Source organism: Jaculus jaculus, chromosome 2 (genome assembly GCF_020740685.1).
Source record: "Jaculus jaculus isolate mJacJac1 chromosome 2, mJacJac1.mat.Y.cur, whole genome shotgun sequence".
Taxonomy (NCBI): domain Eukaryota; kingdom Metazoa; phylum Chordata; class Mammalia; order Rodentia; family Dipodidae; genus Jaculus; species Jaculus jaculus.
In genome coordinates this window covers 90160027-90173470 of record NC_059103.1, presented here as the reverse complement: position 1 = coordinate 90173470, position 13444 = coordinate 90160027, and the positions used below count along the sequence as shown (strand labels likewise).

The window sequence follows — 13444 nt, the reverse complement described above, 5'->3', positions numbered from 1 at the left end:
AACTGGCAATAAATTTATCCAGAAAGAAAATAGGAGGAAAAGGAGACAGAAGTTGATATGGGATCATGATCCATCATGTACCACTTTCTCATGCCTACCTCCAAAAATTAGTTATCTCTCTCTGTGTCTCCTGTGATTTGTCCTCTAGAACCCATGCTTCTCCTTCCTTTCTTTCTCTCTCTTTCTTTCTTTTTAGAAGTGTGTATGTGTGTGCATGTGTGTATGCATCCTGGTATATATCTGGACACACATGGGTCTGGGTGCAACGTGTGTGGAAACCAGAAGTTGACATCAGGTGTCTTCCCTGATCACTCTCCAATTTATGGACTGAACAGGGTTTCTTACTTCAAGTTAAAGCTTACCAATTTGTCAGTCTAGCTAGTTGGCTTGCCATAGGAATTCCCTGTCCTTGCCTCCTGAGCACCGTGATTACATGTGGACTGCCATGTGCACCCAGAATGTGTGTGGTTGCTAAAGACATAAACTCTGGCTCTCACACATTTGTACAGTAAGTATTTCATCCACGGAGTCATCTTAGCCTATGGTTCTCTTTAGCATAGAAAATAAGATCCATTTCTAATGGCTAAGAACTTGGGTGTACTGAGTGTCATTTATGTAGCAGGTATTCTAAAGTGAATAGATACATTGACTAGCTGGTGTAAGAAACAGCATCAGTAGCAAACACTCAGGAGGAAGGAATGAGGATCAACTCACAGATTGATTCAGACTTGAGCTTTTTCCAACCTGTTTCCTCCCACCTACTAGCAATGTCTTCCTCTGTATTCAGCCAGTAGGTGGGTAGAGAGAGGAGAAAATCCTTATCGAAGGTTTTATTAGCAAGGCCTAAATATGGCATATACTGCTACCACATTGTACATACATTGAGGATAGGTAGAGAATTTGGTTGTACTAACTTCCTAGGTGGTGTTGCAGTTAGCTTCTCATTGCTGGCAGAAGGCACCCGACCAGTTTATTAAAGCCAGTTTATTGGAGGAAAGGGTTTATTTTGGCTTACAGACTTAAGGGGAAGCCCTGTGATGGCAGGGAAAAGCAATTGCATGAGCAGAGGCTGGACACCACCTGTGGCCAACATCAGATGGATAACAGCAGCAGGAGAGTGTGCCAAACACAGGCAAGGGGAAGCTGGCTATAACAGCCATAAGTCCACTCCTGCCAACATATTTCTTCCAGGAGGCTCCAATTTCCAAATTGCCATTGAGTGGGGATCAAGCATTCAGAACACATAAGTTTATGGCGACACCTGAATCAAATCACCACAGCTGGCCATAGCCAAGAATCACAAACTAGGTGGCACAGAATAGTAAGCATTGTTCTTTCCTAGTTATGAAGGCTGGAATTCTACAATCAAGAAGTGATCAAGGGGACTGGAGTTAAGGCCTAGCAGTTAAGGCACTTTGCTTGCAAAGCCAAAGGACTTCTGTTTTGTTCCCCAGTACCCACATAAATCTAGATGCACAAAGTGGAGCATGCATCTAGAGTTTCCTGTGGCTAGAGGCCCTGGTGTGCCTATTCTCTCTTTCTCTCTCTCTCTCTGTCTGTCTCTTTTCCATCTTTCCCCCTTTGAAAATAAATAAATAAAATACTCTCTGCAGCTCTGCAGAAGGATGCTTTCCTGCCTCTTTCTGATTTCTGGCGGCTCTGTCTTCACATGCTACCTTCCTCGTGTTGTCTCCATGTCTCTGTGTGCAGCTCTCCCACATCTGCAAGGACATGGCCATTAGGTGAGGGTCCACTTTAAATGATTACGACTTCATCATAGCAGGACCGCATCTGCAAATACCCCTTTCCAAATCAGATCCCATTCCACATACTCGGCGTCAGGATGTGCAAAGATCGATTGAGGAACAGTTTCATTCATACACAACAATGGTCACCTTGTGTACCCAAACGGGAAAGAGAAATGGTCTAATGAGCCCATGTCTAATCTCTTCCAAGATTTTATGCCACAAGTAATAGTGAATAGCAATGCCTTTTGAAGGCTTTATAGAATTGATCTTTTATGCCAGTGTTTCTATGAAAAAATGCGTTTGTAACAGACAATTCTGACTCACAAATGAACTTTAGAAGATTGTCTCTAAGACATGACTTCTCTTTCTTCAGGGAATTTCACTCAAATCATCTTACAAAAAATAGCATGAGGGCTGGAGAGATGGCTCAGTAGTTAAGGAATTTGCCTGTGAAGCCTCAGGACCCATGTCAACTCCTCAGTACCCACATAAGCCAGATGCACAAGGGTGGTTCATGCAGCTGGAGTTCATGTGTAGTAGATGGTGGTCATGGTGCATCCAATCTCATTCCCTCTCTCTCTCTCAAATAAATGAATAAAGAAAAATTTATTTAAAAAAAATAGCATGAGATCCAGGTGTGATGCTACAAGCATTTAATACCAGCACTCAGGAGGCAGAGGTAGAAGGATAGCCATCAGTTCAAGGCCCCTCTGAGACTACATAGTGAATTCCAGATTAGCATGGGCTAGAGTGAGACCCTGCCTTGAAAAGCCAAAAAAAAGTATGAGTTTGATTTACTCTAATGGTTTTATAAAACAGAGTTGGGCCGGACATGGCAGCACACACCTTTAATCCCAGCACTCAAGAGGCAGAGGTAGGAGGAGAGTTCAAGGCCATCCTGAGGCTACATAGTGAATTCCAGGTCAATCTGAGCTAGAGTAAAACCCTACCTCACAAAACCAAAACAAACAAACAAACAAAAAAAAAAAATCAAATAGAGTTGGCACACTAAAATTAATATAATCACCTATAGATATCTATACCTGTAAGAGATATATGACATAAAATCAGTCAAGACCTTTTCTCTCTCTACTTGGGTCACTGTCATCTGAATCTGGTTTCTACTCTTGGCATTTTCATCTGAGTCTTTGCACATCTTTCCTCATTTTATTAAGTGCCTACTTTTCATTGGAAGCAGCAATGATTTAACAAAAGAAAATGGCTTTCAAATTTGAGGAACTTGAGCTCTATATCTTTTTAAATTTTTTTTTATTAATTAGTTTTGTATTCAGCAAATACAGTCAGTTTGGTACCATTATTAGGCTCATCCATGACCTACCCCTTCTCCTTGGCCCCTCCTTGTTGAGGTATATGGGTCGTGCATTGTGGAGTTAGCCCTCAGTTATGGGTAGGATAAGTGTCTCTGCATATCATGACCCAACATGTAACTCTGACATTCTTTCCTATATCTTTTTTGCATGTATGTGTAGTATGTGTGGTCTGTTGTGTTGTAGTGTATGTACATGTGTGTACAGATGCATAAGAATGTCAGGTGTAAAGTTGGGCATGGTGGCACATGCCTTAAATCCCAGCACTCGGGAGGCAGAGGTAGGAGAATCATCATGAGTTTGAGGCCACCCTGAGACTACATAGTGAATTCCAGGTCAGCCTGGGCAAGTGAGACCCTACCTCAAAAAAGAAAAAATAATAAGAATGTCAGGTGTCTTTCCCCCCTGCCCCAGTCACTCATTTGCTTGTTTCCTAGAAACAAATCTCCTACTAGTTCTGGTGCTCCAACAGCATTACAGACATATGAGGCCCCCTCTGCTGCCTATGTGGGGGCCAGGAAACTGAACTCAGGTGGTCTTAGGGCTCCTCAGGGCCTCATGCTTGCATGGGATGTGCTCTAACCCATGGGGCCATCTCTGCAGACCTTATGCTCTGTATCTTATTAACTCTGTTCCCTTGGGCAGGTCACCAAAGCTGCTTTGCATCCTTGTTTTCTCACTTGTGTTGAGATTAAAATTAGCCTTCTCCCTTGTGCTTCTGAGCATCCCATAAAAATCACTTAATTGTTATTGTCTTCCATGCACAGCATTGCTGTAGGTGTGTGGATGTATTAGTGAGAAGAATGCAGATTTCTGCCTTCATGGAGCCTCCATCCCTGGGACCAAAAATGATTTATAAATGCTTTATGGAGTTCATATTTACAACTTCAACTTTTCAAATGCTCTAAAAATATCTAATTTAAAATTTTATTTAGCTCCCAGATAATAGGTAATACACAAAATTAAAAAAAAATTCTAAGATTAGAAAACATTTACGGTGTAGAAATTTTTCTATCAATTTAAACTCAGTAAATACTTAAAATACTTCTTTTTTTCCCCCTCCCCTGCCATTTATTTATTTATTTATTCTTTTTGGTTTTGAGAGGCAGAGTCCCAAGGCTGGCCTCGGACTCTTGTGGTAAAGGCTTGAACTCCTGATCCTCCTATACCCCAGGTTTTTATATTTTATTTTATTTTATTTTATTTTATTATTTCCCCTTTATAAGGTATGGTCTCACTCTAGCTCAGGCTGACCTGGAATTCACTATGTAGGGATTAAAGATGTGTGCCACCACGCCTGGCTTATCTCTCAAGTTTCTAAGTGTTTTGATTATAGGTGTATACACCCTGTCTGTCTTCCATCTTTCTTCCCCCTGCCTCCCTGTCTCACTCCCTCTTTTCTACCTCTATTTCTTCTTTATTTTTTCCCCCCAGTCAGGGTTTCATTCTGTATTCTAAGCTGGACTGGAACTCACTATGTAGTTGAGAATGGCCTCAAACTTGGCCACAGTCCTTCTGCCTCAGCTTCCTCAGTCTGTCCTAGAGTTATTTGTGCACACCATCATGCTTGGCTCAATATTGAAAATATTTCTTTATTACATTTAAAAAATATTTCTTAGCCCTTATTTGAAATCATGCATGGTGTTAGGTTCCATGTGGCATGTCAAGGTAGACATCAATCTTTCCTTCAAAGAGCTTGGAGTCTGTTGAGGGCATGTGCCTGCTACAAACTGTTATAGGATACAAAGGGACAAGTGCCTGGCTGGATTGGGCTGGCAGGGAGGGCGGTAACACTGAGAAGTTGATTAAAAGCTTCAGAAGAGGAAAGAACAATTTTTCAAGCATGTATGACATCTTGGCAATCCCTATGTCTAGAATACATAATTGAACTTTTAGGCTATATTTTAAAAAATTTTTAGCTATTTATTAGTCAGAGAGATAGAGAAAGAGGCAGAGGGTGGGGAGAGAGAGACAGAGACAGAGAATGGGTGTCCTGAGGCCTCTAGCCACTTCAAACAAACTCCAGAAGCATGTGTCACTACACCTTATATGGGTACTGGCCATCTAAGCCATCTCTCCAGCACATAGTTTTTATTTACAGACTAAACATATATGTCTACATCTATTGAATTCTGGCATAGTATTAGTGCCATTAGGTCACTCTGTAAAGGAAGTGTGTTGTCTAAAACTTAAATTTTATTCCACAACTACACTACTAGGGTTTGAATGTTTTTTAAAAAGTATTTTTATTTATTTGAGTCAAGGCAGAGAGAGAGAGAGAGAGAGAGAGAGAGAGAGAGAGAGAGGGAGAGAAAGAAAAAGAATGGGCATGTCAAGACCTCCAGCTACTACCAACAAACTCCAGATGCATGCACCACTTAGTGAATCTGACCTTACATGTGTACTAGGGAATTGAATGCAGGCAATTAGGTTTTGCAAGTTAAGTGCCTCTAACCACTAAGCAATCTCTCCAGTCATGGTTTTGAATGCTTGTGTCTTCCAAAATTCATATAGAAACTCCCAGTATGATGGTATGAGGGGTAGGATCTTCAAGAGATGATTAAGTCACAATGGTGACCTTATAAAAGGAGCTAATGAGGCCTTCTCACTGACCCTTCTGTACCTTCCACCATGTGAAGACACAGTATTCAAGGTACCATCTTAGAAGCAGAGACTGGGTCCTCATCAGAGTCCAAACATGGTTAGTCTTGTCCTTGTATTTGCTAGTCTCTAAAACAGTGTGATATACATGTCTATTATTTATAAATTATCTACTCTGAGATATTTTGTTTTAATAGCAAAAATTACTACAGATGCTAAGCAGCCAGGAGTTATAATATTGTCTAAGTTGGAAGCCTGAACCTGGATATTTAGAGGCAGCCAAGTATGTGTGTGTGTGTGTGTGTGTAATATGGATAGTGTCAGGGAAGGTGCTGTTATAAGAAGTTGGCTGGATACCGTCATAACTTACCAGCCTGTTAACTGCTGCAATACGAAGTGCCTTTACTTTCAGTTTATATTGCAGAGGTGGCATAAAAACAGTTATTATGCTGGACGTGGTGGCACACACCTTTAATCTCAGCACTTGGGAAGCAGAGGTAGGAGGATACCTGTGACTTCCAGGCTAGCCTGGGATTACAGAGGGAGTTCCAGGTCAGTCTGGGCTAGAGTGAGACCCTGCCTCCAAAAAAACAACCAAACAAACAAAAAACAATAGTGATTATGTTCCTAGTTGGTTTTCCAAAGCTACTGACTGAAAAGTCCATTTTGATTTTCACTGAGAATTAGAGGTGTTTGTAATATGTAGGTAATACATTCATAATATAGATTCTCTTCTACATCCAGTGACTGTAAGTGTCCTTTCTTTTTCTTTTCTCCCTTTGAGTGGTATCATAGTCCTCTCAATATGTTTGTTAAGAAGTTTTCCTCTGAACATCCTTTTGTTTTGTTTTGGGTTTTTTTTTTTTAATTTTATTTATTTATTTATTTGAGAGTGACAGACACAGAGAGAAAGACAGATAGAGGGAGAGAGAGAGAATGGGCGCGCCAGGGCTTCCAGCCTCTGCAAATGAACTCCAGATGCGTGCGCCCCCTTGTGCATCTGGCTAACGTGGGACCTGGGGAACCAAGCCTCGAACTGGGGTCCTCAGGCTTCACAGGCAAGCGCTTAACCGCTAAGCCATCTCTCCAGCCCTATTTTGGGGTTTTTCAAGGTAGGGTCTTACTGTAGCCCAGGCTGACCTGGAATTCACTCTGATCTCAGGCTGGTCTCAAACTCATGGAGATTCTCCTATCTCTGTCTCCTAAGTGCTGGGATTAAAGGCGTAAGTCACCAGACCCTACTTCTCTGGGCATCTTTCAATGACCATTCTCCATCTATAATATTTTCCTTCAGATAGTTGCTTGGCTTGACTCCTCACTTTATTCAGATTTCTAGAGAACATTCCCAGCATCTTGTATAAAATAGCATCTGTGTCCTACTTTTCTCTCTATAGGACTTACCACTAATATTTGTATTTATGACCTATTACAATATTAAGTACCATAGTTGCAGAAATGCTGCCTGTTTTGTTCATCTCTGTGTTCTGGAAAGAAAGAACATCTCCCTACTTCTTGATTCTTGTCACATGGTAGACATTCAATACATATTTGTTGAGTTATGTGTCCAGTTTCTAGGCTAAGGTTGTACCTAAAAAGGTCAAGCAAGGAGAGCTCACTGGGGAAGGAGAGGAGGGAAATAGGATAAAAGGACTTGTGATATCATAGGAATTTTGGTGATAACTCATAATCATGGAAATTGCTTCTGGAAGCTTCTCTACCCTTGCAGGGTTTTATTTCAGAATAAAAGAGGCTCAGAGCCTCCTTGCCCTGGCTATGGGATCCAGGGTGACACTGATGTCATGTTAAGAGCATGGCGTTGGTAGGATGGGTGTACTCAAACAGAAGGAAGGTGGGAGGAGTGGGGTGCTGAGGTAGGGCTGAGTCTAAATGGGACATAGCAGGGATCTTAGGGATAGTAAGGCAGAAGGAACAGCAGGGAACAAAGGTAGATTTTTGTTGCCATGTGTGTCAGAAAGGTGATGACCCATTTTCATGTAAGAAATATCTTTGTGGAAGACATTTCTGAGCTGGAAGTTGTTTCTGATAATGATGTTGGGATAAATAGCATCAGCATAAAGGCACCTTCAATGCATGATCTCTTAACTTTAATTCTCACTGTTTTTACTTTAAATATTGTGTATTTGTGCTTTGAGTCTGTTTTCTAGGAATAGAGAGGAGCTGTTAGCATTTACATATGTGTGCTTGTACAGAATAATGTTTAAATATAGACATAGCCACCTGAGCCAATAAGTGAAATGATTCTTGTTATATAAACAAGTCACATTTTCTGTCTTTCCTTTTTTATAAACCAAGAATAATTCTAAAACTTTATATTAAAAGACTCTTGAGAGGGAGGTTTAGGTGTTTTGTTTATCAGCCAATAGAATTGTGTTCAGAAAATGTCTATGCTCAACTATAAGATGTTTAACTCCATGACTTTTGTTTATATACAGTGTCATACATATTTAACAAACCCTGATTAACTACTGCTAAGGAAGGGCGGCTTCATGCTTGTTCTGGGAAACACACATACACACACACACACACACACAAACACACACACACACACACACTCCCTTCCCGCACCCCCCCCCGCACCTCCCCCCTATCAAGAGCGCACAGGTGGGTGCTGCTGGGCCTGGTGTTACAGGTGCGCTGTGAGCGCTTGCCTGCAAGGCGGCTCGGGAGGAAGGAGTGATCTGGTTGTCCGGCGGCTTGAGGAACTGTTTTCAAGGCTCCACAAATGTAATTTTAAAAGACTGTAGTCCCATAATCGAGCGAATAGCATCGTAAGTCTCCTCCATTTACTTTAAGATATTAATAGCCAAGCTACTTGCTCATCTTTACCGGCTCAAATGTACCCTTTAGGGTTTAGAGACACCCAAGAATGTCATCGTTAAGCATTGTCGATACCTTCCTTGTTGCAGTATCTGGAGGAGGAAGATGCAGGACAGCTTTGATGCTTGGGTTCAGAGCTGGTCCAATCGAGGGTGCGTCGCAAACCAACCTACAGAGGAGCTCCTGGGCAATCTCCCCCTCCCCATGGACTTCTTCATTGTAGCAAATCCCTGCCGGTAATTGGTTGAACCAGATTTAACAATGCAGTCAGATAAACAGTTGTGGCAGCTGCTTCCATGGCAACGTCACCGTTCTCGCTCCGCGCCCCTTCCCCACGTCGCCTCCCGCTCCTCCCTCCTCCCGGCAAGTACTCACTCGCTAGTGGGCTGTTCCCGCGGCAGGGTTTGATGGCACAGAGATTTGCTTTCCAAACTGCTCAACATGATGAGCGAAGACGCCGCTCAGAAAAGCGACAGCGGGGAGAAGTTCAACGGATGTAGTCAGAGAAGGAAAAGACCCAAGAAGGTACCTGGGCGGCGGCGGGCACGTCTGTCTGTGAGTGTGTGTTCATGGGCATGTGCGCGGCCGGGAGTCGCTAGGCGGTGGCGGGCAGCGCCGGGCCGGCGGGTGAAGAAGGGGCAGGTGTCTGGCAATTGTAAAGGACGCGGGTCCTTAAAGGAATCTGGTGGAAGCGCCGTGAAGTGAGCGCAGATTGGGAGTGCTCAGCGTGGCCGCGAAGGAGGCTCGAGGCCACCGAGGGATGCTTAGAGTGTAGACTGGGCACAGAGTCATTTTGTTTTCCGAGTGAGTTAAAAGGCAGCAAATGTAGCAAGGTGGATCTGTGAAGCAGAAAGCAGGTTTGGGGAGCAGATGCATTGGCTCCGTGGTGATCTTGAGATGGCTAGACAGAAAATGCCTTTTGGTGCCGTGCTCCAGCGTATTCTTTCTAAGGAGAAAAGACTGTTGTGACAGGAGAAATATGATCCCCAGCAGGATATTTCTTTGGTTTCCTTAGCAGTTTTCCCAGACATTTGTGTGGTAGCTCTTCCATGATTAGGATAAACAGCTAAAGACATTGTGGGTTAGGGGGAGGGGACTGGGTGCACAAAGCAGTCTGTAGGGTTTCTTACTTCCCATGCATTCCCACACCCTGGATTTTCATGGAAATGATACCCCGAGAGGAGCTGTGGGAAAAGATGCAAAGTATTGTGCCCCACCCAATGCCAGCACTTCTTTCTTTATGGCCTGGATCAGGGTAAACTGTTGCCATCTCTTAGAGCCCCACCTCTAAAGGAGATGCTTTGTGAAGCACTTCTCCTAAGATCCCTGTATGTTTCCAGAAATAATATGGGTGGGATACTGCCCATGATTCTAATGTAAATGATTTTTGATGGTTGGTCTTGGATTTCGAAAGAGCAGAATACAAAAGCAGTCATAAACACATAAGGTTTTTTTTTTTTTCCCCCACTTTTGCTAATGTTGGATTTGCATTGTGTTTTAAACTTATAGGTCTGTGGTGTAATAAATGTCTCCTTACCAAAAAATAAAGCCTAAATAATTTGAAATCTCTGATATTTAAAAGATCTGGTATCAGCTGACATGAGTTGTGTATTTGTTTGTGTGGTACTATGTAATCTGTAATTCGGTAAAAACCAAGCATGCCCATGCATGAGTGTTTTTTTAATAAGATCATGAAGATAGCCATGCACTCTGATAAAGGGAGGACAGATAACCCAGGGCCAGGCACACTGGTACAATGTCCTTATGTACCTACCTTAGTGTTCTGCATCTCCCAATCACTTGTGGACGTTTTATGGAGTATTAGCTCGCTAATTGATCAATAGTAAAGAAAAAGAAAGGAAACAGAAATAGTGCTTTAAATCACACTATCACTGTAACATTCTCTTGGTTTTTCTCTGAGTTCTCTGTGCTGCATTTAGAAATGATATCCTCAGGGCTCCTAAAGGGGTGGAAAATATATCTAAAGAAATTGTAAGCTGTAAATGACAATAGTAAATTCCCATGGCCAAAGCCCTCCCAAAATATTAGAAAGGATGGAGATACCAAAATCCGTATGTGCAATAAGTATAATATTTTTTTGGCTTTACTTCCTCTATTTTAGATACATACCCTTTTCCAAACTTGCAGCCAAAATATAGCAATTAGGAAGTTTTGAATGTGTATTTGTGTGTGATTCTGCATGCATTTGAACACTGAATTTTTGAATGTTAAAAGTAACTTCAGGGCTGGAGAGATGGCTTAGCGGTTAAACGCTTGCCTGTGAAGCCTAAGGACCCCGGTTCGAGGCTCGGTTCCCCAGGTCCCACGTTAGCCAGATGCACAAGGGGGTGCATGCGTCTGGAGTTCGTTTGCAGAGGCTGGAAGCCCTGGCGCGCCCATTCTCTCTCTCTCCCTCTATCTGTCTTTCTCTCTGTGTCTGTCGCTCTTAAATAAATTAATTAAAAAAAAGTAACTTCACCTTAAAATAATTACTTTTGAAAGAAATACTGATTATATGGTAGGGAGGCCATAAATACATCCTCAGCAGATCATGGCAGGTAAAAGTGGGTTCAAATCTCATTTCTACCCTGCATTTCAGTGTGCATGTGCAAGTAGTATATATGGTGCGTGTGTGTGCCTGTGTGTGTCCTGTGTTCATGTGTGCAGAGGCCAAAGGAGAACTTCAAGTGTCTCCTTTATCTGTCAATCTGTTTGCTCCCTTGAGATGGAGTCTGTCACTGAACTGGGTGCTGTAGTTTTCATAAACCTTGGAAATTATTGCGAGCCCCAGTGATCTCTGTATTCCCCCTAGAACATGTGTGGTCACACCCAGCTGCACACATGGGTGATGAGAAATCCAGTGCCTTCTAGGCCCTTAGCCTTGTGTGGCAAGCACTCTTACCCACTGAACCATCTTCCCGCCCTCTATTAAATACTTGGAGCATCTCCTATCCAGGCATCCATCTGTAAAAAGAGTATAATTGTGAACACCTTTGGTATTTTGTGAGAATTAGAAATAATTTGCACAAAATTATTTGACTTCCATGTAACATATAGGTAATAAAATTTTGGTGTTCATTGTTTTATTAATGGAATTATAATAAGCCTTTTAGAAAGAACGCTTGTTTACATCTCCAAGAGAAATAGAAATGACAGAACATAACATTGATATTTAAAGGCTAGTAGTCAGTTTTCAAAATGTCAAAAGTTGCATACTTTGAGATGGAATTTTATTTATTTACTTATTTATTTATTTTAGTAGCAGGGTCTCACTGTAGCCCTGGCAGACATAGAACCTACTGTGTAGCTCAGACTGGTCTCGAACTCAGCAACCTTCCTGCCTTACCCTCCTTACTATCCTGAATGCTGGCATTAAAGGCATGAGCCACCATACTTGGCTTTCCTTTTTTTTTTTTTCAATGACATCTTCATGCATATGAATAATGTACAGTTTTTTCAGGATGCCTCAAATTCCTGGTCCTCCTGCTTCTGCTCTTCAGAAATTTCCTACCAGTGTGTGCCACCACAACCAGCTATATAATGTATTTTGATCATAATCCCCTCCCATTATCTTTTCTTGACCCCTCCTTCCCTGTCCTCTTTCACTGAACCCTTTTTCCTTCCCAACTAGTCTATTCTCTGTTGCTGTCTTTTTTATTATGTGCATGTATGTGGGACCCACTGAGTTTAGTGAGGGTTGTTGGAATAAGCATTGGTGGGCTTATTTATTTATGAGAGTGCATGCAACTGACCAGTGGCTACAATACTGCAGAAAATGTCTGCTGTTGACCCAGTGACCATTAACCAACTACCAATAATCCCTCAGGAAGGACATTTTACTAATATCATAAAAATCACTAAGATCTCTATAAATGTGTGGTAGGTCTTTAAAGTGTATGCTATCATTTTGCATGACAGGCTATTTACATTTTCCCCTCTCTCTTTCATTCTTTCTCTCCCCTTCTTTTCCATCTGTCCTCCCTCTCTCCTGTTTATGCCATACAAACTCTCTACCACTGAGCTACATTGCCTTAACTTTCCATGTTTAAAAACTAGATCACTGAATGTGTTTAACCAGGAAATAATAATAATCAAGATATAAGCATACTGTTGGGTGTGGTGTCACACGTCTGCCTTTAATCCTCTATCTCACGAAAGAGGTTCTTTTGAGGGAAAGGACAAGAGACCTACAAGTTAGAAAAAAAAAAAATCTCCAAGAAGAGTTGGTTTATATGAAAATTTTGGTGAGTATCTTAAGAATAGAAATTTCTTCAAAGAATGTCTGTTTTGTCTTCAGTAACTTAGTTGTTCAGTTCCCTCCACTCCAAGGCTCCCAAAAATACACTGTTGAAATGGCTCACAGCAGCCAGTAGGAAGAGGTTGGCAAGGTAGAACCAGTGGGACCTTTCAGGAAGAGGCGCCAGAGGGGCTCACAGGATATGAGCTTTCGTGAAGTGACTTGAGGGCTTCAAACTCTAGATGGGGTACTGTCCGAAAGTTGTGATTGGTAAAGAAGTAGTTATCTCTCCTTCATCAAAGGAAAGGACTTGGTGTTTTGTGGCATGGGGAGTGTCTGTGTTTTGTCTGTGCTGGGAAATGATAAAAGAGTGGGGGTGTTTGTGTCTTGCTCTGTCCTGGTCAGAGAGTGCTTTGTGTGATGTCGGTGCTCTCAAAATTATGTCTGTTCGATAGCAGGACACCAAGGCCAATTCTTAGAAGTCAGCAGCTGGTTTCTTCTTTCAGGGTAACAGAACTTCGAGCTTACCCTAAATCTGAGACAACTCCATTGACAATTTTTGTTCCACATAACATTTTGAAAGATTATATTAAAGCCACCCAGGACCATGTTATTGTGCAGCTCAACATGCTTTCTAATTTCACCACAGTAATGTGGCAGTGGGTTTGTTCCCAAAGTGGTTTCAGGAACCT

The 13444-nt window shown here is 42.0% G+C and overlaps 1 protein-coding gene across 12 annotated transcripts in view; it reads left to right on the top strand.

Annotated features, from left to right (window-relative positions):
* Window positions 1–13444, top strand: part of Ank2 (ankyrin 2) — a 710882-nt gene that overhangs the window by 340181 nt on the left and 357257 nt on the right. For 7 of the 12 annotated variants that reach the window (XM_045144510.1, XM_045144493.1, XM_045144505.1 and 4 more), the window contains exon 1: window positions 8871–9040. The exons of 4 other annotated variants lie outside the window; for them this stretch is intronic. In XM_045144510.1, the coding sequence (XP_045000445.1) occupies window positions 8957–9040 (84 nt within the window). In that variant the 5' untranslated portion in view covers window positions 8871–8956. Of the gene's footprint in view, window positions 1–8870; window positions 9071–13444 lie in introns of those variants that run through there. One more of the 12 variants, XM_045144481.1, reaches the window with a different exon arrangement.